This window comes from Canis lupus, chromosome 25 (genome assembly GCF_003254725.2).
Source record: "Canis lupus dingo isolate Sandy chromosome 25, ASM325472v2, whole genome shotgun sequence".
Classification (NCBI taxonomy): domain Eukaryota; kingdom Metazoa; phylum Chordata; class Mammalia; order Carnivora; family Canidae; genus Canis; species Canis lupus.
The window spans coordinates 16966257-16985258 of NC_064267.1; the positions used below are offsets into that span (position 1 = coordinate 16966257).

Genomic DNA, 19002 nt, shown 5'->3' on the forward strand with positions numbered 1-19002 from the left:
ATCATCGTAAAACTGAATCCCGGCATTGCATTTTAGACAACTGATGTATCCTTGATTTTAACAAAGGAGAGAAAATTAGTACATTTGTCGATTTGGTGAAGATGAATGGATTCACTTCCATGGGTTTTAGTTTTATCAGTAAAATATACTGATATTTTACTAGGTCCCCAGCTGAGACTGATGATGGAGGGCCTGCAGGTAGAAGGCTTTGGAGAGGTTAGTTATCCCACTGAATAGGAAATTACAGCAATCAGAGAAACATGTTCTGAGCTTATTTGTGACCCCCAAATACATTGGAGTCCTAACCCCCAGTACTTCAGAATGTCCTATTTGGAGATAAGGTCTTTAAAGAGGTGACTAATGAGGCTATGAAGGTGGGCCCTAATCTAATATGGCTAGTATCCTTATATGAAGCGGAAATTTAGACACACAGATACCAGACACATGTAAGCGCAGCAGGACAAACATGAACAGTGAAGCAGCCATTTGCAAGCAAAGAGGGCTGAAACAGATCCTTCCTATTGCTCTTGAGAAAACCAATTTGCCAACAGACATCCATCTTCCAAGCACTATGAAAAAATAAATGTTCAAGTCACTGTGAATTTTGTTATGGCAGCTCTAGCAAACTAATACACATGGTCAGGTTGCTGGACAGTGTTGAGTTCCAATATTGGGTTTATGGTCATTTAAGTAGAGTTTTATTATTTATTTATTTAAAAGATTTTATTTATTCATTCATGAGAGACACAGGGGAGAAAGAGGGAGAGAGAGAGGCAGAGACACAGGCAGAGGGAGAAGCAGGCTCCAAGCAATGAGTCTGATGTGGGAATCTATCCTGGGGCTCCAGGATCACACCCCGGGGCCAAAGGCAGGCACTTAACCGCTGAGCCACCCAGGGATCCCCTAAGCCACTTTCGACAATGCTTTCCATTATTTACCTAATTAAACGTTTCTGATGTCTCCCTATTACTTACAGAATAAAAGCCAGACTTCTTAAAGTGTCATACAAGAACTTTCATGTTCTGGTCCCTGCTTAAACCTTTAGCCTTATTGGGGATCCCTGGGTGGCGCAGCGGTTTGGCGCCTGCCTTTGGCCCAGGGTGCGATCCTGGAGACCCGGGATCGAATCCCACGTCAGGCTCCCGGTGCATGGAGCCTGCTTCTCCCTCTGCCTATGTCTCTGCCTCTCTCTCTCACTGCGTGCCTATCATAAAAAAAAAAAAAAAAACCTTTAGCCTTATTGTCTATCACTTCTCTTCCCCACTCACAAATACCCTATTATTGCAACTAATATACTGGCAATTCCATGACTAATCATTAGACTGTTACTTTTGCCTTTACTTCCTGCCAAACTAAGAATTTGTTCAAAGACCACCTCTTCTGAAGTTTTTCCTGACTGTTCAGGCAAGGTTGACAAATGAAACTTTCCCTGAAAAAAAAAAAAAAAAAAAAAAAAAGAAACTTTCCCTGGACTCTTACTACACTTTATACTTGTATCCATTAAGTCCATCATCAAGCCGTATACTTATGCTATGTGATTTATCCAGTGAGACAGTAAATTCAAGCTTAATGATGAATAGCACCAGGATGAGTCATGATAGACAGTCTATAAATTTTTGCAGAGTTAACAACTGGATGACACACACTGTATTAGAAATGAGTGACTGGGCAGCCCGGTGGCCCAGCGGTTTAGTGCCGCCTTCAGCCTGGGGTGTGATCCTGGAGACCTGGGATCAAGTCCCGTGTCAGGCTTCCTGTATGAAGCCTGCTTCTCCCTCTCTGCCTGTGTCTCTCTCTCTCTTGGTCATGAATAAATAAAATCTTAAAAAAAAAAAAAAAGGACAAAAAGAGTGTTCATAATGTACAGGTTGGCACAGATATATCTTCTTACTATATAATTCTAATTAGCTGGGTAGCAATGGACTCTGTTGTTGATTAAAAAAAAGATTGTGACGGCTATAGTGTTAACAGTTGTAGAGTTTCAAGAAGTCAACTGTTTCAACATCACTGCTTTGGCCAAGAAGTGATTAAAACAAAGCTATAATCTTTTATTTATAGCAGCTAGTGTACTATATGAAAATGAATATGCTGTTTGTTAGCTGTGTGAACACATGTTGCTGAAATTTCTGAGCTTCAGCGTCTAACCTGCATAGTGGGGATAGCTATTTCACAAGATTGTTTAAAAACTTAAATGATTAACTATACATAAAAATACCTGTCTTATGAACTGCCTTCTGTGTCTTCAGACTGAAGATTTTAACATCTTTCCCCTTCTTTCTGAGGTTCAAGTTAACCACTACTTTTTCAAACTCCAGGGTCAAAGGAAGTTTTTGAGTTACATAGAGATCAAAGCAACATAGTTACGGTTTTAAGCAGGTCTGTCTCCTTTCAGTGTCAGCTGTCAACATTTCCAGATACAAAATAAAAGTCAGGGGGATCCCTGGGTGGCGCAGTGGTTTGGCGCCTGCCTTTGGCCCAGGGCACGATCCTGGAGACCCGGGATCGAATCCCACGTCAGGCTCCCGGTGCATGGAGCCTGCTTCTCCCTCTGCCTGTGTCTCTGCCTCTCTCTCTCTCTCTCTGTGACTATCATAAATAAAAAAAAAAAAAAAAAAAAAAAAAAAAAATCAAAATAAAAGTCAGGGACAGTAAATTGCTCATATGAACCAGAGGCATTTCTGTAAGCTAGAAGAAGCATTCAACAAGTATTTTTACACCACGAATATGACATGTTAATAACAGAGTTCAGCTTGGCATTTAACTATCATGTGGCAAGGTACTTTTTAGGTGCAATGAATCAAAAAAAATTAATATGTGCACCACAGTCTACACATTCTAATGGGAGATATTTAAATGTGAATCATGGATCATTCATTAATGAAGAGAAGAGTCAATGCTGGCAAATGAGACTGGCACTCTCATCCATGGATCTTGCTGTTTTACAATCTTTCTGGAAAGCCACTGGCAATATGCATCAAGATCTTTTGTTAGTATTTAGCTCTAAATTCTACTTATCCATATAGACTCAATATATGTTCAAAAAGCATATACATATAAAAAGACTAAAAGAAAAAATGTATGAAAGACAATTATTTTATCTCGGGGTAATGGGATTGAATTATTTTTCTTCTATGTGTTTTGAAAAATGTTCTGCTTAATGTATACATAGTAGTTACAATTTCTAGATTATACAGAAATTGAAATCCAAGACACACTCGTTATTGGGGATGATTTTTGACAAGTTTCTTAAGTATTTCCTCACATGTAAAATAGCCCCAGGTGATAGGATTACTATTTTTGGTAAAAGCTGTAAAGTGCCTGACTGAAAAAGGTAATTTGAAAGAACAAACATCTTTGGGGTAGACTATAAGGTTCATTAATTACATTCCAGAAAGGTATTTTTAAAAACTTTTTTTATTTTTTTATTTTTAAAGATTTGTTTGAGGTGGCAGGAGGGGCAGAGGGAGAGAGAATCTTAAGCAGACCCTCTCTGCCCCCAGCAGGGAGCCCTAGGTCGGGCTGGATCTCAGGGGACACCAAGTCATCAGGGCTTAACCGACTGGGCCACCCAGGTACCCCAAAAAGAGGTTTTCAAAAATACAACTTCATGTAGCAGTTCTGATGAATATCTTTCACTTCACGTAAATGTCTACTTTTAGTAGCAATCCCAAAAGAAAATCCTATTTTTAGGAGTATGTTTAACTGAAAAAGCTCATTTTTTCCCACTTTCGTCTAGGCAATTGTTTTTTAAGGAAAGGTAAGCCTCCACCAAGTACCTCATACTTAAGCACAGTTTGTAGGGTTTTTTTTGAAACTTTCATCCAAAATACACTTTGTATCTTCTGTGGCCTAGGAAATACCTGTATCTTCCTGTTAGGGTAATGGGAAGGAAACACTACGCCAGAGGCTGGGTTATAGAGTTTGGAGCCCCATGCACCCCACATGCAGACCACACTCATGTCCGCTGTTCACTAAGCCTGCTCCAAAAGCTCTCAAGTGAGCGCTCTTCAGAGGTTCCAGAATCGGGTCAGGAGGTGGGTGGCCGCCCTGTGAGTCCGTGGCTCCGGATCAGACCCACTTCTTGGTGACGTTGAGATGGTCGAGCTGGTCCGCCACGAACCTGTGCGGGGGGAACTTGGCCATTTTGGCCGCCTTGATGGCCTCGAAGGCCGCCGCCCTGCGCCCCGCCGCGTGGCCGTACTCCTGCTCCGCCGACAGGTAGGGCGTGCTCAGCCAGTACTGGTTCTCTGCCTCGATCTCCAGCCGGCGGATCATGTTCTGCTTCGCTTGGAAGGACACGGCCCGCGGCCGCCGGTGCTTCCCGATCCACTGCCTGCCGGGGATGCGATTGCGGAGGAGCAGAGCCGTCAGGAACATGGCACCTGCGGAGAGGGAGAGCCGCACACGGAATGGCCACGCGCTCGGCCACCCGCGAGAACGCACACCGCACCCCAAAAGAAGCGGGGAGCCCAAATAGGATCTACGGGGAAATAAGGGGGAACTCCCGAAACAACGAAATGTGCCAATCAACTCACCGACCGCATTCCCCAACACACCCACAGCCTCCACAAGCCAGCGGGCACGACCCCGGAAGTGCGCCCGCCCCCCCCGGAAGCTCCGTGCCCATGAGCGCGAGACTTCAGCTCTCGCGAGAGAGGAGTGTAGGACTCCGCCCAGCCAGAGACGCTTTCTGCGCGGGGATTCAAACCGAGGCGGGCGCGAGCCGAGCGGCGGGGTGTCTTTGCTTCTTCTGTGCTGACGAGCTGTCCTCAGCCATGGACCTGATCCGAAGCTTCCACGCGAAGCTGCGGTCTCTGGCCATCACACTAGACAGGGAGACGGCTCGGCTGCAGCGAGCGCTGGACGGGGAGGAGAGCGGTGAGTGAGGCGGGCAGGGTCGGGGGTCCGCAGCCGGGAGAGCGGCGGGGCAGCTCGGCCTCGCGGTGAAGATGCGCACACTCGCAGGAGGGTTATTCGTGCACAGTGCGGGGACTGCCTCGAAAGACTACGGAATGGGGATGGTACGCCTGTTAAAATGCAGGGTGTCTGGCGTTAGCGGAGTCCCGAGGTGACCGTTGCCGCTTTGTCATCATGTATTCTTACGCCCCCTCAAGTACGTTGTGGCTGTTTTGAGTTGTGTCCGAGCTCGTTTGCTTTCCTCAAATAATGAAACAGCGCTGTTCCTGTGCTGCGAGGAGGAACAGCATAGGCTAACAGTGTAAATTGACAGATTGAGCTCGTAATGCATACAATAGTTTATGCCCACGCGTATTGCTTTCATGTCAGTCACAGTCTCATGGGTATTTATCGATAAAAACACAGTATAATTAAAATGAAACAAAACGCAGTTATTTAACAGGGCTCTTTACATGCATCGTGACTGTCTCACCCAAATGATCCACAGTTGCAGGAGATGCCTGTATGCCCCAGCAAACCGTATCGCCGACACAAACACTAGTACTCAATACTGCTGCTTTCTTTTTCTTTTTTCTTTTCTTTTCTTTTCTTTTCTTTTCTTTTCTTTTCTTTTCTTTTCTTTTCTTTTCTTTTCTTTCATCTTTACACCCAAGGTGGGGCTCGAACTCACGACCCAGAGATCGAGAGTGGCATGCTTTTGCAACTGAGCCAGCCAAGCACCCCTGAATACTGCTCTTTAAAAAAATAAGTATAACAGGATTCTTAACCATTAATCTTTGTGTTAGGAATTTCTTAAGAAATTGTTTCAAGAGTAGTTCAGATTTTGAGATTATTTTATAAATGTCATAATTGTAATTTGCCTTAAAATATTGTGCCCTGTAGACAGACTCCTTTTACTTTAGTAAAATTATGAATAGTGTTCCAGCCATTTAAAAATGTTTATTCTTTTGACTGTAAAACAATATGTGAAACAATATGTAAAACAACAATGAGATGTGGAAAAGTAGAAAGAGGGAGATAAATATTTGCTATAACTCAATGATTCAAGGATACTGCTATTAATATTTTATTATTTTTTGTTTTCTCTCTCTCTCTTTTTTTTTTTTTTTTTGGTGAGCTCCATTTCTAATGTGGGGCTTGAACTCATGACTGTGAGATCAAGAGTCACATACTCAAGGGACTGAGCCAGCGAGGTCCCTCTTTGGATTCTTGGTATATAGTTGAATTGCTTTCCACAAAGCTTGCACTAATTTACCTTCTTACCATATTAATTGTGTACACAAATTTTGCATTTTCTTCTGGTTTTATAAGAAAAAGTTGGAATAATTTTTCTATTTGTGGCCAATATGTGTTACAGAAAATATGGGATTGTGATAGAGAAAATGACCACCAAACAATTTCACCTTTTTATGATCACAGTGATGAATCATTAAATGGACTTTTTAAACTTCTTTACTGAGCTATAATTCACGTACTGTAAAATTCAGCATTTAAAGAATACAATCAGGGGCACCTGGGTGGCTCAGTGGGTTGAGTTGGTTTCAGCTCAGGTCATGATCTTGGGGTCATGGGATGGAGCCCCACATTGAGCACCAAGCTCAATAGGAAGTTTGCTGGTGATTTTCTTTCTCCCTTTCCCTTTGCCCCTTCTTCCCCTGTGCTCTTTCTCTCTAAAATAAATAAATCATCGTTTTAAAAAAAAGATATAATTCAATGATTTTTGATATATTCACAGTCCTGCAACCATTATAGTAAGTTTAAACTTTCATCACCCTCAGAAGAGACCTTCGTGACTATTTATATCCACTCCCCATAATCCCATCTCCACCTACCACACTAGCCTTATGCAACCACTATTTGCTTTCTGTCTGTATAAATTTGCATATTCTGTATATTTCATACAAAAGGAACCATATAGGGGTGCCTGGGTGGCTCAGTCCGTTAAACGCCTGCCTTCAGTTCAGGTCACTATTTTCTCTGTCTTAGGATCAAGCTCCGAGTTGGGTTCCCTCCTCAGCAGGGAGTCTCGTTCTCTCTCCTTCTGCCCCTCCTCCCTGTTTGTTCTCTCTCTCTCTGAAATAAATAAATAAAATCTTAAAAAAAGGAACCATACAATTTGTAGGCTTTCGGGATTGACTTAGCATAATGTTGCAAGGTTCATTCATGTCATATGTATCAGTACCTCATTCCATTTTATTGCTGAATAATATTCCATTATATGGTTATGCCACATTGTGTTTCTTCATCGGCTGATGGACATTTGGGTTGTTTCTACTTTTTAGCCATGTGACTATATGTAAAATTTGTGGGTGAATTTTTGAGTCAACTGACTGTTTTCAGTTCTTTGGTATGCACTTAGAAGTAGAATTGTTGGGTCATATGATAACCCTATATTTAACTTTTTGAAAAGCTGCCAAATTGTTTTCCATAGTGAGTGGGCCATTGTGCATTTTCTTTTTTTTTTTTTTAATTTAAAAAAAATTTTTTTTTAAATTTTATTTTATTTATGATAGTCACACACACACACACAGAGAGAGAGAGAGAGGCAGAGACATAGGCAGAGAGAGAAGCAGGCTCCATGCACCGGGAGCCCGACGTGGGATTCGATCCCGGGTCTCCAGGATCGCGCCCTGGGCCAAAGGCAGGCGCTAAACCACTGCACCACCCAGGGATCCCCACTGTACATTTAATACCAGCAATGAATGAAGGTTGTGGTTTGTCCACATTCTTATCATTTATTATTTTCTGACTTTGATTATAATCATTCTAACGGGTGTGAAGAATCACTGTTGTGTTAACTTGCATTTCCCAAATGAAAAGTGGTCAACTTTTAACTGGTGAACAGAGATCCTCAAAGGAGGCATATTTTAGAAAGAGAAATACAATTATTTTTAAAACTTTTTACATGATAAATATTATACATATTACAACTGATTAATAAGAAAGACAACAATACACTGTGTTGAAGGATGTCTTTTCAATAAATGGTGCCAGGTCAGTTGGACACTCATATAGAAAATAAGAATGGATCTTGATCCTTACCTCTTGCCATATAAAAACATCAATTCCAGATGGATTGTAGCTTTAAATGCAAAAGGCAAACAATTAAAGCACCCAGAAGAAAATGAAAGTGTTGTCATTGGCTAATATTTTAAAACTAGGAACCAGAAAGTGCTCACCTTAAAAACATTGCTAGGTAGGATTACATTTCCTCTTAATCCTTCCCTTCTTCCCTTCTGATTTGAGCACTGATTATATAGGTGTGTTTCTTTCAAAGTACATTGAGCTTTATACTTATGACTTTTGTACTTTTCTGTATATATGTTGTAATTTCATAAATTTTAAAAGAAAGGCCTTAACACTTTTTTCCTGTAATTGACAAGAAATAAATTATGAATAAATATATACAGGGACTTTATAATTCTAAGAAACAATACTAAATCATATTTTCTATTTTTTTCCTTTTCCTTATTGCACTTTTTCCTTTCTCTATTCATATTGAAGACTGTGAAGATTATCCAATGAGAATTTTATATGACCTTCATTCAGAAGTCCAGACTGTAAAGGTATTGCTTCTACAATATTAATTTATCATCTTTGTATCATAATTTTAAAAATCTAAATAGACTTAGTCAAAAGATAAATTATAATGTACTTCTTTTCCTTATAAAAGGATGATGTCAGTATTCTTCTTGATCAAACAAGTTTGGAAAGTCAAGAAAGCATTGGTTTCATAAAGGCAACAAAAGTACTGATGAAAAAAAATTCAGTGGATATCATGAAAATAAGAGAGTTTTTCCAGAAGTATGGATATAATCCACGTGCCAAGAAAAATTCAGGTGTGAATAACTTGCATTTTATGGTATTTGTTGTAGTATTAAAGAAGGAAGGCAGCATGATTAAATATGACTACTCTAGGCTTGGCCATGGTTTCTGGTTCTGTCTCTGCCATTATGTGACTGTCATGTATAATCATTTATTCATCACTGTGCCTGGATGCTGTTTGGTGGTGTAAAACAAAGATAGTCCTTGGTTTTCTTTCCAAAATGCTAGATGACAGAAGAGTATAAGATAAATCTACATGATATTAGGTGACTAGTTTCTAGTCACCTCTGCCAATAAATAGGTGAGAGACTAATCTTAAACCTTGCTATTTCCTTTTTCTTGTTCTCAATTTTCTCTTCTGTAGAATGAGAAATTTTGGTCATTATAAACTGATAAAGGCCTTTTTAAGTTCTGTAGTTTTATTTATTTATTTATTTTTTAGTTCTATAGTTTTAATGAAGGTTAGTATAGCATGGTGATTTAGAATTTAGAGCCAAACTATCTAAATGCAAATCTCTTAATTCCACCGTTAACACAGCTAGTGCTGTATTATCTTTGACCACTTACTATTTATTAACCTTATACCTCAGTGTCCCATCTGTAAAGTGGAGATGTTTAATATCGACTTCTGAGGCTGTAGAAGGATTGAATGAGATAAAAATTTGTTTGCAACAGTACCTGGCATGTTAATCACCCAGTGTTAACTACTGTTGGGCCCATACCTATGATTTCAATATGCTTCATTGTCTTTGTTTCTGTTAAGAGAACGATCTTTGTACATAAGTAAACTATTAATTAACTTAACAAATATATATTGAGGATATGTGTAGAGGGTATAATAAACAAGACTGCATGGTACAGTGTAAAGAATTCAGTTTACTTTAGTGTGACCAGCTGTGGATTCAAGTACTGGCTCCCCCAGTTACTACATATGTGTGACCTTGGATAATTTCTCTGAATTGCTTTTTCCTCACTTTCAAAATGGGATTGATTATACCTTACTATGAGGCAGAGATAATGGTGATGATTTTGTTAATCTCATCAACAATAGCCTTGTGATAAATACAAGTTTAGAATAGGGTTTTGGTAGCCCTTATAACATTTCTCAGAATAACACAGTGCCAAAACAAAACTCAGTGAATTAGCAGCTCTTCCAAGGGCCAAAAGCCATGAAGCCAAAGTCTGTAACTTTTTTTTTAATGGTTCTTACTCCATATTTAACATGTCCTGGTTTATCATGCATCCAAAAATAGTACCCAATTCTAGTTCATTTCCTGTTTTCAGTCAAAACAAAGAAAACACTACCTTTAAAGAAAAAATATGCTCCTCTTCACTTCCTCCAATCTGTTGGATCTCTTAGCTGGCCCAGGAAATATACAGCCTAAATTTATCCCTTTCCTATTCCTTTGGATCCAGAAGATTTTGGCAGGGATCTATACCAATGTCTGATAGACTCCATTTTAACTATAGACCTTCCTTTAAAAGATGTGAGTGAACAGAAACAAAAACAGTCATTAACAGACTTACAAAAATACATTCCAGTTCATAACAAGAAAAGTACAAATACTTTCTTCTTAAAAAGAATGCAATAAACAAATTTTGGAGAAATTTTTTTCCCATTTCTTTCAATATGTGCAATTATTACAATTGATATTTCCAATTTGGCAACCAAATGGTATCTATTCAAGGTCATCTAAAACAGATCTTTGTATTATCTTCCTCTCTCCTTAAACAAATGGCAGCATTAGGAATCAAAGGATGTGGGTCCAAGTCTTGGCTCTTTATTTTATTTTTTCAAAGATTTTATTTATTTATTCATGAGAGACACAGAGAGAGGAGGTGGGGCAGAGACACAGGCAGATGGAGAAGCAGGCTCCATGCAGGGAGCTTGATGTGGGACTCGATCCCGGGACTCCAGGATCATGCCCTGGGCCGAAGGCAGGCGCTAAACCACTGAGCCACACAGGGATCCCAAGTCTTGGCTCTATAAATTTTATCAGCTGAGTATTTTCCAAAATGTTGTTTGGTATCTTTATTTATAAAAACGAGGGGAAAAAATATCCTGAGATATTTCATGCTTGAAACAGTTAATATGAAAATTAAATGGAATGAAACCTTCAAATGCCTGTTCCATGGGGGATTCTAAACACATTGTCTTTTCTCTTCATCTCACCCTCCATTTTCTCCTCCTTTCTGGTGCCCTTTCTAATACTGGTTCATTTTTCTTTTCCACTTCATGCTACACATTTTACATTTGTCCCTCAGCATTTTCTTACACCCATTCCATTCTCCATACCTTTTATCTCACTGAAACCCTGTCGTTTATTAAGATAATCTCTGCCCAGATTCTGGCCAGATCCGCTTCTTTCTGGTTATCGTCTATGACTTTCTCTTGTCTTACATGAAAAGCTAGTATTTCTCCTTCTTGGATTCTTTTTGGTATCATAGGTGCTATCTCAGACCTTTTAACTGCAATTTGGGTCCCACACCAAATTCATTAACCATTTATGTATGCAGGAAATGGAAAAAGATTGTGGGGAAAAGCATAGTTGTTAAATTATTTAGTCTGAAATGTTCAGTGTGGTTAAGCACCTGGGATCTGGAGCCAGATATAACCTATTCCAGGTTGAGAAACTTTATGTCTTTCTGTTACTCTCCTTTTATTTTCCTCAACCAGGCTCTTGATACTGGTGTTCCAGACTAAGGATAAAAACTTATCTTGGTGTACCAATCTTTTCATTTTAACTTATAGTCTTTTCATTTAACTTCTTTTAAATGAAAAATCTAAAATAATATTATACTTTGTGTTAAATCTAGAACACAGTTAATTCCACTCTGTAATGTCATAAAATGATAAAATGGTTCCACAATTAGGGAAGATAGGTAAATCACAGTATAACTGGAGAAGTAAGCATATTGGACTTTAATTTGCATTGATTTTTCATCTTTTAACATTTTAGTTTACTTCTTAAATATGTCATCAAAATGGAATATGGCTAGATGAGAGATACATGTCAGAAACTTCCTAAAGAGACAATTGAAACAAAACTTTAGAGACTAAGCAGGGAATCAGGACTTTTGCTGTCTTGGGACCTTTCAAACAGATCTATCTTTTACTGTTTGTATATATGTAGTACATGGGATTTTGTGGTTTGATGTTTGACCAAAATATGATGACCTCCTTGGTTCTTCCTCACAGTGGATGAACAAGAAATCATGGACTCTGAATCAGAGTCCACGAAGCATGAAAATTTTCAGATGACTGACGTGAAGGACAATCTGTCTGATCCTGCTATTCCGAGCACTTCTGGTTCTGAGAAGTCTCCACGGAGTCCGCAACTTTCTGATTTTGGACTTGAGCGGTACATGATATCCCAAGTTCCACCAAACCCTCCACAGGCAGTAAACAACCATGAGGAAGAGCCAAAAAATTTAACTCCATCTTCCAAACAGTCACTAGTTAAAGAACTAAAAACGCCAAAATGTGCTCTAAAGATGGATGATTTTGAGTGTGTAACTCCTAAATTAGAACACTTTGGTATTTCTGACTATACTGTGTGTTTAAATGAAGATTACACAATGGGACTTAAAAGTATGAAGGAGAATAAAAGGTAAGCCACTTTCATAAAAGGCACATTTTATCTAACTTTCTAAATCTTTTGTATGTATTGACTTTTCCTAGAAGAGATAATGATATTTCAGACAGTAACTTTCCTTCGAATGGTTTTCAGATACTTCACATTTCAAATTTCTTGAATCACCAATTCCGTGAGCAAAGTGTGAGCTCTTGAATTTCCAGTTAGATGCTATAGGAGTAATACAGACCTGAAAACAGATGGCATTTGGCGGGGTAGAGAAGGGGTAGAATCAGTAAGAACCTGTGAATGATTTTGCATGGAGATGTGGGAACAGAACAGTTGGGAGTCCAGGATTAAATCAAAGACTTCTATTTTTTTGCTGATCTCAGGCAAAAAATGAAGACAGGAATATCTGCAGCTTGGATTAAAGGTGGATGTGTTTCCAAGTTGATTTAGAGGACCCAGTAGAGGTGCTTGAGCGTGGGTATTTTAATATGAATTAGAAGCTCTGTGATCAGTTTTGTCCTGAACTAAAGAAATTGGGAGTGAATAGCGTGGAAGTAGTACTTAAAGAGCTACAACGAAAGGGAAAATACCCTGTATTAAAGCAGCCAAGCAATAGCTAAAAATAAATCCATATCTTTCAGAACTGTAATTATTAAAGAAGGAAAATAAACATTCAACTTAGTCAAGTAAAAACCCCACAGTTGTAGGGCAAAGAGAAGGGAATAAACACCAAAGATAAAATAAAATGTATTAGAAAATATTTTTAGAAGCTTAGAGTTGATAAATCTAAGAACTGGTTCTTACTTAAACATAAATGCAAATAACAAAATTAGGAATTAAGGGCTATATTTTTTCTTTTTTAAGTTATAGAAATATTACAGAGTATGTATGGGAAAATTTGCAAAGTTCAGATAAGTGAAAAATTTTTTAAAATAATACACAGCTATCAAAATGAACTTGAAGTCAGAAACCTGTATAGACCAAAGTCAGAGAAGAAAATGGAAAAAGCTATCAGAGAACTAAGTCCAAAAAGCTCAGAGCACAGAAAGGATTCTGGATGAATCCTTTCATAATTTCATAGAACATATATATTTCATATATAAAGTTATTTTTATGAGGAAGAGATATACATTCTATTGTGGGTCCCAGCACCTTCAGATTCATGAAACCTGTTTTAACATTTCCTCACTAGTAAAATATGTGTATAACCATTCCCATTCTGCTTACCACACAAAGTCAGTGTGGTATAATGGATAACGAAGTTATAAATTGCCTTAAGAATGAGATGCTATGAAAATAATTACCTTTAAAAAGAACTGTCATTATCAGAGGTCTACAAACTACTGCTACAGGCCAAATCCAGCCTGCTGCCTATTTTTGGTAAATAAAGTTTTATTAGAGTATAGACTTAAAAAAAGTTCTTCTGAAAGTAGAATAAGAAAACTGCTGCAGTTTAGTTTATGAGATTGACATACCCTTGATACAAATACTGACAAAGCATGCAAAAGGAAACTATAGCCAATCTAATTTATGAACATGTATGTACAATCCCAATTAAAAAAGCAGATTGAATTAACAGAATATTAAAAATACAGTGGACAACTTTCAAGTTAAGCTTATCCTCAGAATGCTAACATAGTTTAATACTTAGCCACTCATAAAATACATTATTTTAATGATTTAATAACAGGGTAATCTCAATAGATACCAATAAGGAATTTGATAAAATTTGACACTCATCCCTCATTTAAAAAGCTCGATCAAACTCTAAATTGAATACTTCATTAACATGATAAACTGGGTATATCACTTAATAATGAGCTATCTGTTATCATCACTTCATGTAATTATTGATACTCTGGCCGGTAAGTATGTCTAGGCCGTGTTTTGTATGTGGGCAACTCAAGAAACTCACATCTAGATCTTCAAGAAAGAGGCTGATAGAAGATAACCATTTAAAATAATATGCTTTCCTATATTTTATTAATAAATAATTTCTACACAAAGTAGAAAAAATCCATTCATGTTTGCAACAAAAAAGTAAAATACCAATATAAGTCATAGATAAAGGTCTTATATGATAAAAACCATAGAACATTTCTGAATTTCATGAAGGGGAAATTAGGGATTATTATGTTTTTCTTCATCCGAATTTATTGGATATTGCTAATAAGATGTTGAATCACAGCAAATTAATTTATAGATGTCATACATTTACAACAAAGCCTTGCTAGGATTTTTTTTAAGGTGGAGAAAGGGATATTTGATAAAATGATTCTAAAATTTATTTGGAAGAATAAAAATAGGAGTAGCTTGAAAAAGTAATGAAAAACAGTAATATGGGAATTTGACCTTCTTATATTGAAATATATAAAGCTATAATAAAAAAAACTGTAATAGAATAGACTTAAAACTGGATCCCAGGGACGCCTGGGTGGCTCCCTGGGTGGCTCCCTGGTTGGGTGCCTGCCTTCAGCATAGGGCGTGATCCTGGGGTCCTGGAATCGAGTACCGCATCGGGCTCCCTGCCTGGAGCTTGCTTCTTCCTCTGCCTGTATCTCTGCTTCTCTCTCTCTCTCTCTGTGTCTCTCATGAATAAATAAAATCTTTAAAAAAAAAAAAAAAACTGGAGCCCAGAAACCAACTCTAATTTATATAATTTATATATAAGAAGGTGTTTTTGAACTAAGAATGTTCAGTAAATTATGCTAGGACAATCGGTTAATTGAACCAACTTACAGTATTTGATGACACTCATCTTTATAACTGTATTTCAGATATCTGGGTAATTGGCTAGAATATTTTTAGTAACTAGATGATAGGATCAGTCTTTTTAGTCTAAAAAAATGGCAAGTTCTCTCTTTTTTTTTTTTTTTTCTAGATTTTATTTCACAGAGAGCGAGCACAAGCAGGAGGAGCAGCAGGCAGAGAGAGGGAGAAGCAGGCTCCCCAATGAGCAGGGAGCCCCATGTGGGGCTCAATCCCAGGACCCTGGGATCATAAACCTAGCCTAAGGCAGATGCTTAACTGATTGAGCTACCCATTTGCCCCCCAAAATGACAACTTCTTAACCTATATCTGTAAACTGGTTGCAAAATTCCACTTGATGGTTTTGAAGCCATGAGCTATATATAATTCCTGTATTTGAACTAATGAGTTAAACTTATGGTATACCCTTAAGTCAGAATGTCTTAACCCACTTCTGAGCCACACCTGTCAATACAAAGTGGTTCATAACCTTTTTTGAGTCATGGGTATATGTTAATTTAAAAAAAAAAAAAGAATAGTTCCATGGGACTTCTGTTCTGTAAAACAGAACTGAACATTTGTCCAGACTTGATGATATATAATATGTAGTAAAATTGAACTTTTTCACAGAGATTCAATATTAACTTTTATTTTTTAATCTTAAAATTTCTTTATGAATCACACCAGTGAAGAGGTGATAGGACCAGAACCAGTGACCAGTAATAATTTCTTTGCCACTCCTGGCATCATAATCCAGGATTTGAAAAAAAATGGTAAGTGTAACAATTACATTAACTTCTCAGCTATCCTTCTTCTAGATTATCTTTTTACAAAAATGATTCTGTCATCTTAGACATTCTTATAGCCCCTCAGCATCTTCTCAGTTCATAACATTGAGTTTATAAAGTACTATCCCGGGGATTCCTGGGTGGCTCAGCAGTTTAGTTCCTGCCTTTGGCCCAGGGCGTGATCCTGGAGTCCCGGGATCAAGTCCCACATCGGGCTCCCTTCATGGAGCCTGCTTCTCTCCCTCTGCCTGTGTCTCTGCCTCTCTCTCTGCATTGCTCATGAATAAATAAAATCTTTTTTTTTTTTTAAGTGAGTTTCTGTTGTATTGTGGCTTGACCTTCTTCTTCCCCCGCAAAAGTTACCATTATTACAGTCTATACCTATGAAAATTTAGTCACTTGTTTGCCATTTTCTTTATTTACCATTGCTTTTTATATCTCACTCATTCCTTCTGGGTATAGTTTTGTTCTTGTTAAAGCACATCCTTCAGCACTTCTTTCAGAGATGGTATTTCTAGTCTGTGAGCAGTCATCTCTGCTTTTGTGTTTGAAGACATGTTTTTTTCTTTCTCTTTCATTCATTTTTGAGCAATAATTTAGCTGGATATAGACAATAGGTTGACAGCTGACTTCAGTATTTTATAAAGAAATTATGTCATTGTCATCTGGTATCCATTGCTGATGAACATAGTGCTGTGGATCTGATTTGCTTTCCTTTGTAGATCTTTGGTCTTTTCTTCCTGTAGTCAGTAAGATTTTTGTCATTATCTTTGATATTCTGCATTTCTCTAATTTTAAACTATTTTTTTAATTTAATTTAATTTTATTTTATTCTATTTTTATTTTTATTTTTTTAAGATTTGAGAGCGAGAGAATACGAGTGTGGCTGAGCAGGGATGGCCGCCCTGTGCCCCATGTCCCCCCTCCCCGCAGCCCCTGGGACTCACTCCCAGGACTCTGGGATCATGACCTGAGTGAAAGCAGACACTCAACCCACTGAGCCACGCAGGCATCCCTGTTTATTATTTTTATTTATTATGTTTAGAATTCGGTATGATTTTCAAACTAAGGACCCATGTCATCAATTTTGGAAAATACTCTGAGATTATCTCTTGAATAAAATTACGTCTTCTGTAATTCCTCAATTTTTTTTCTCCTGGAATTCCTTTAAGATATATTTTAGAATGTTGTTCTTCAGTCTTCTGGGTTTGTTAACTTCTCCTTCCTTTTCTCTATGCTACCTTGTGCTTGAGTTAGAACGTTCTTTCACTTTGCTATTTTTCTCTTACACTGAGTCTAAATTATTAATCTATTGAATTTTTACTTCAGTGACTACATTTTCTGTTTTATACATCTTTCTTTCAAATGTGACTGCTCCTTTTTTTTTCCCCTTCCATAATAATATTGTTCTCTTGGCTAATGATTTCTGTGCTTTCCTTTATCTCTTTGAATATTTGAAACATTTCTATCTGGAGACTGTTTAAGATGTTGATACTTTTGTTTATTGCTCTGATTTTCTTTCTTGGAGGTGCGTTTCCTTACAGGCTTTTAATTTTTAACTGTGAATCTCTCTTCAGATGACGCTGTTTTCTGTGGAAGTTCTGTAAGCCCTGGCTTGTCCTGTGTAGCTGTTCCATGCTCACCTCAACCAAGGCCTCACTGTTGGCCAGTTGCACCCAGGTTTTTAGGTGAACTGCTTGACTCGGGGTTCCTGTACATGTAGGGTGAACTCAGAACCCACAACTCTGGGCTGTGTGGAGTTGATATTCTGATTTTCAATTTTTTTTCTGAAGACTTTACCATTAGCCTAGCTGACTTCTCTTAGCCTCACTGACTTCATCCTGTTCCCCTGGAGCCAGCACCACGGGGCAGATGTTTTCCAGTTGCTGCTTCACAGACCTCACGGCTCTTCCAGGCTCTTGGCTTGATACACTGTGCTTCATTTCACTGCCTCCTTGGTTAAAGCCTGTGCTCATGCCTTCTGTCAGTGCTTGTTTTAGAATCCCAGGGGCTTGGGTATATACATGGACATTTCAGATTAAGTAGATGTTGGCATCTTAGTGTATTTGCTTCCCATCATTCTCTTCATTTATACATAAAGCTAAATCCCTACTCCATTATAATCTCCTTCCCTTCTTCCCCTAAAGTGATGATTATTCTAAAGAAGAACTGTATTGTTTGAAAATTTCATTTAAGTTGCAACATCAAAATTATATTTTGTCACTCGCTTTTTTCATTCAATCAGTGTGAGTCCAGTTCATCCATTTTAATTGTTAAGCATTGTATGAATTAGTCATTTTGTATTTATTTATTTGCTTATTAAGGAGTAATTGTTTTTTACTGTTATAGGCAGTGCTCTAATGAAACTGTTCCTTGTACACCAATGTTATATCTAGGAGTAGAGTTTCTAGATCAGAGGGGATACACATCTTCCCGTTTTCTAGAAAATGCTAACTTGCTACCTTAGAGCAGCTGTTCTGATTCTCACTCATTTTCCGGCACTTGATGATTTGTAGACTTCATAAAATTTTGCCAGTCTGATCATTTTTTTTAACGTTTACTTTTTTTTTTTTTTAAGGTTTATTCATTTGTTTTAGAGTGTGTGAGCAGGGGGTGGAGTTGAGGGAGAGAATCTTCAAGCAGACTCCCCTCCAAGCACAGAGCCTAATGCAGGGCTTGATCTCACAACCCTTAGATTATGATCTGAACTGAAACCAAGAGTCAGACACTTAACCAACTGAACCACTCAGGTGCCCCTCTTTGATTTTTTTTTTTTTTTTTTTTTTTTTAAGATCACTTTCATGACACTGTGTTAGAGGTATCAAATGTCTGATTCTGTTTCTGGGATCTCTTTCTAAAAGTTCTGATGGTCAGTTATGACTTTAGAATAAATCCTGATGTCTTAGAAGGCAGGTGACTTCTTGCCCTCTTCCTACTTTTCCTTCTTCAGAAATTTCATTTTCTCCATAAAGATCATACAGATTTTAATATGTAGGTGTCTTCTTTGTTGTTGATGTAAAAAAAGAATTGTATGGTTTTTTTTTTTTTAAGATTTTAAAAATTTGAGAGAGTGAGAGCAAGTGCACAAGCGTGGGTGGGTAGGGTGGCAGCAGAGGCAGAGGGAGAAGCAGACTCCACAT

General features: G+C 38.0%; 2 protein-coding genes across 6 annotated transcripts in view; one reads left to right on the forward strand and one right to left on the reverse strand.

The window, feature by feature from the left end:
• Window positions 1–3396: 3396 nt before the first annotated feature.
• Window positions 3397–4638, reverse strand: MRPL57 (mitochondrial ribosomal protein L57). Its single transcript, XM_025462736.3, has 2 exons — window positions 4536–4638; window positions 3397–4382 (listed from the first exon to the last, which is right to left on the reverse strand). The coding sequence occupies exon 2, from the start codon at window positions 4375–4377 to the stop codon at window positions 4069–4071; it is 309 nt and encodes a 102-aa protein (XP_025318521.1). The 5' UTR covers window positions 4378–4382; window positions 4536–4638; the 3' UTR covers window positions 3397–4068.
• A 24-nt stretch (window positions 4639–4662) lies between these two features.
• The window catches only part of SKA3 (spindle and kinetochore associated complex subunit 3), a 29409-nt gene continuing 15069 nt past the window's right edge, over window positions 4663–19002 (forward strand). For 3 of the 5 annotated variants that reach the window (XM_025462729.3, XM_025462728.3, XM_025462731.3), the window contains exons 1-6: window positions 4663–4878; window positions 8422–8483; window positions 8591–8756; window positions 11942–12353; window positions 15762–15847; window positions 17440–17550. In XM_025462729.3, coding sequence (XP_025318514.1) covers window positions 4776–4878; window positions 8422–8483; window positions 8591–8756; window positions 11942–12353; window positions 15762–15847; window positions 17440–17550 — 940 coding nt within the window. In that variant the 5' untranslated portion in view covers window positions 4663–4775. The remainder of the gene's footprint in view (window positions 4879–8421; window positions 8484–8590; window positions 8757–11941; window positions 12354–15761; window positions 15848–17439; window positions 17551–19002) is intronic. The other 2 variants (XM_025462730.3, XM_025462733.3) reach the window with 1 other exon arrangement.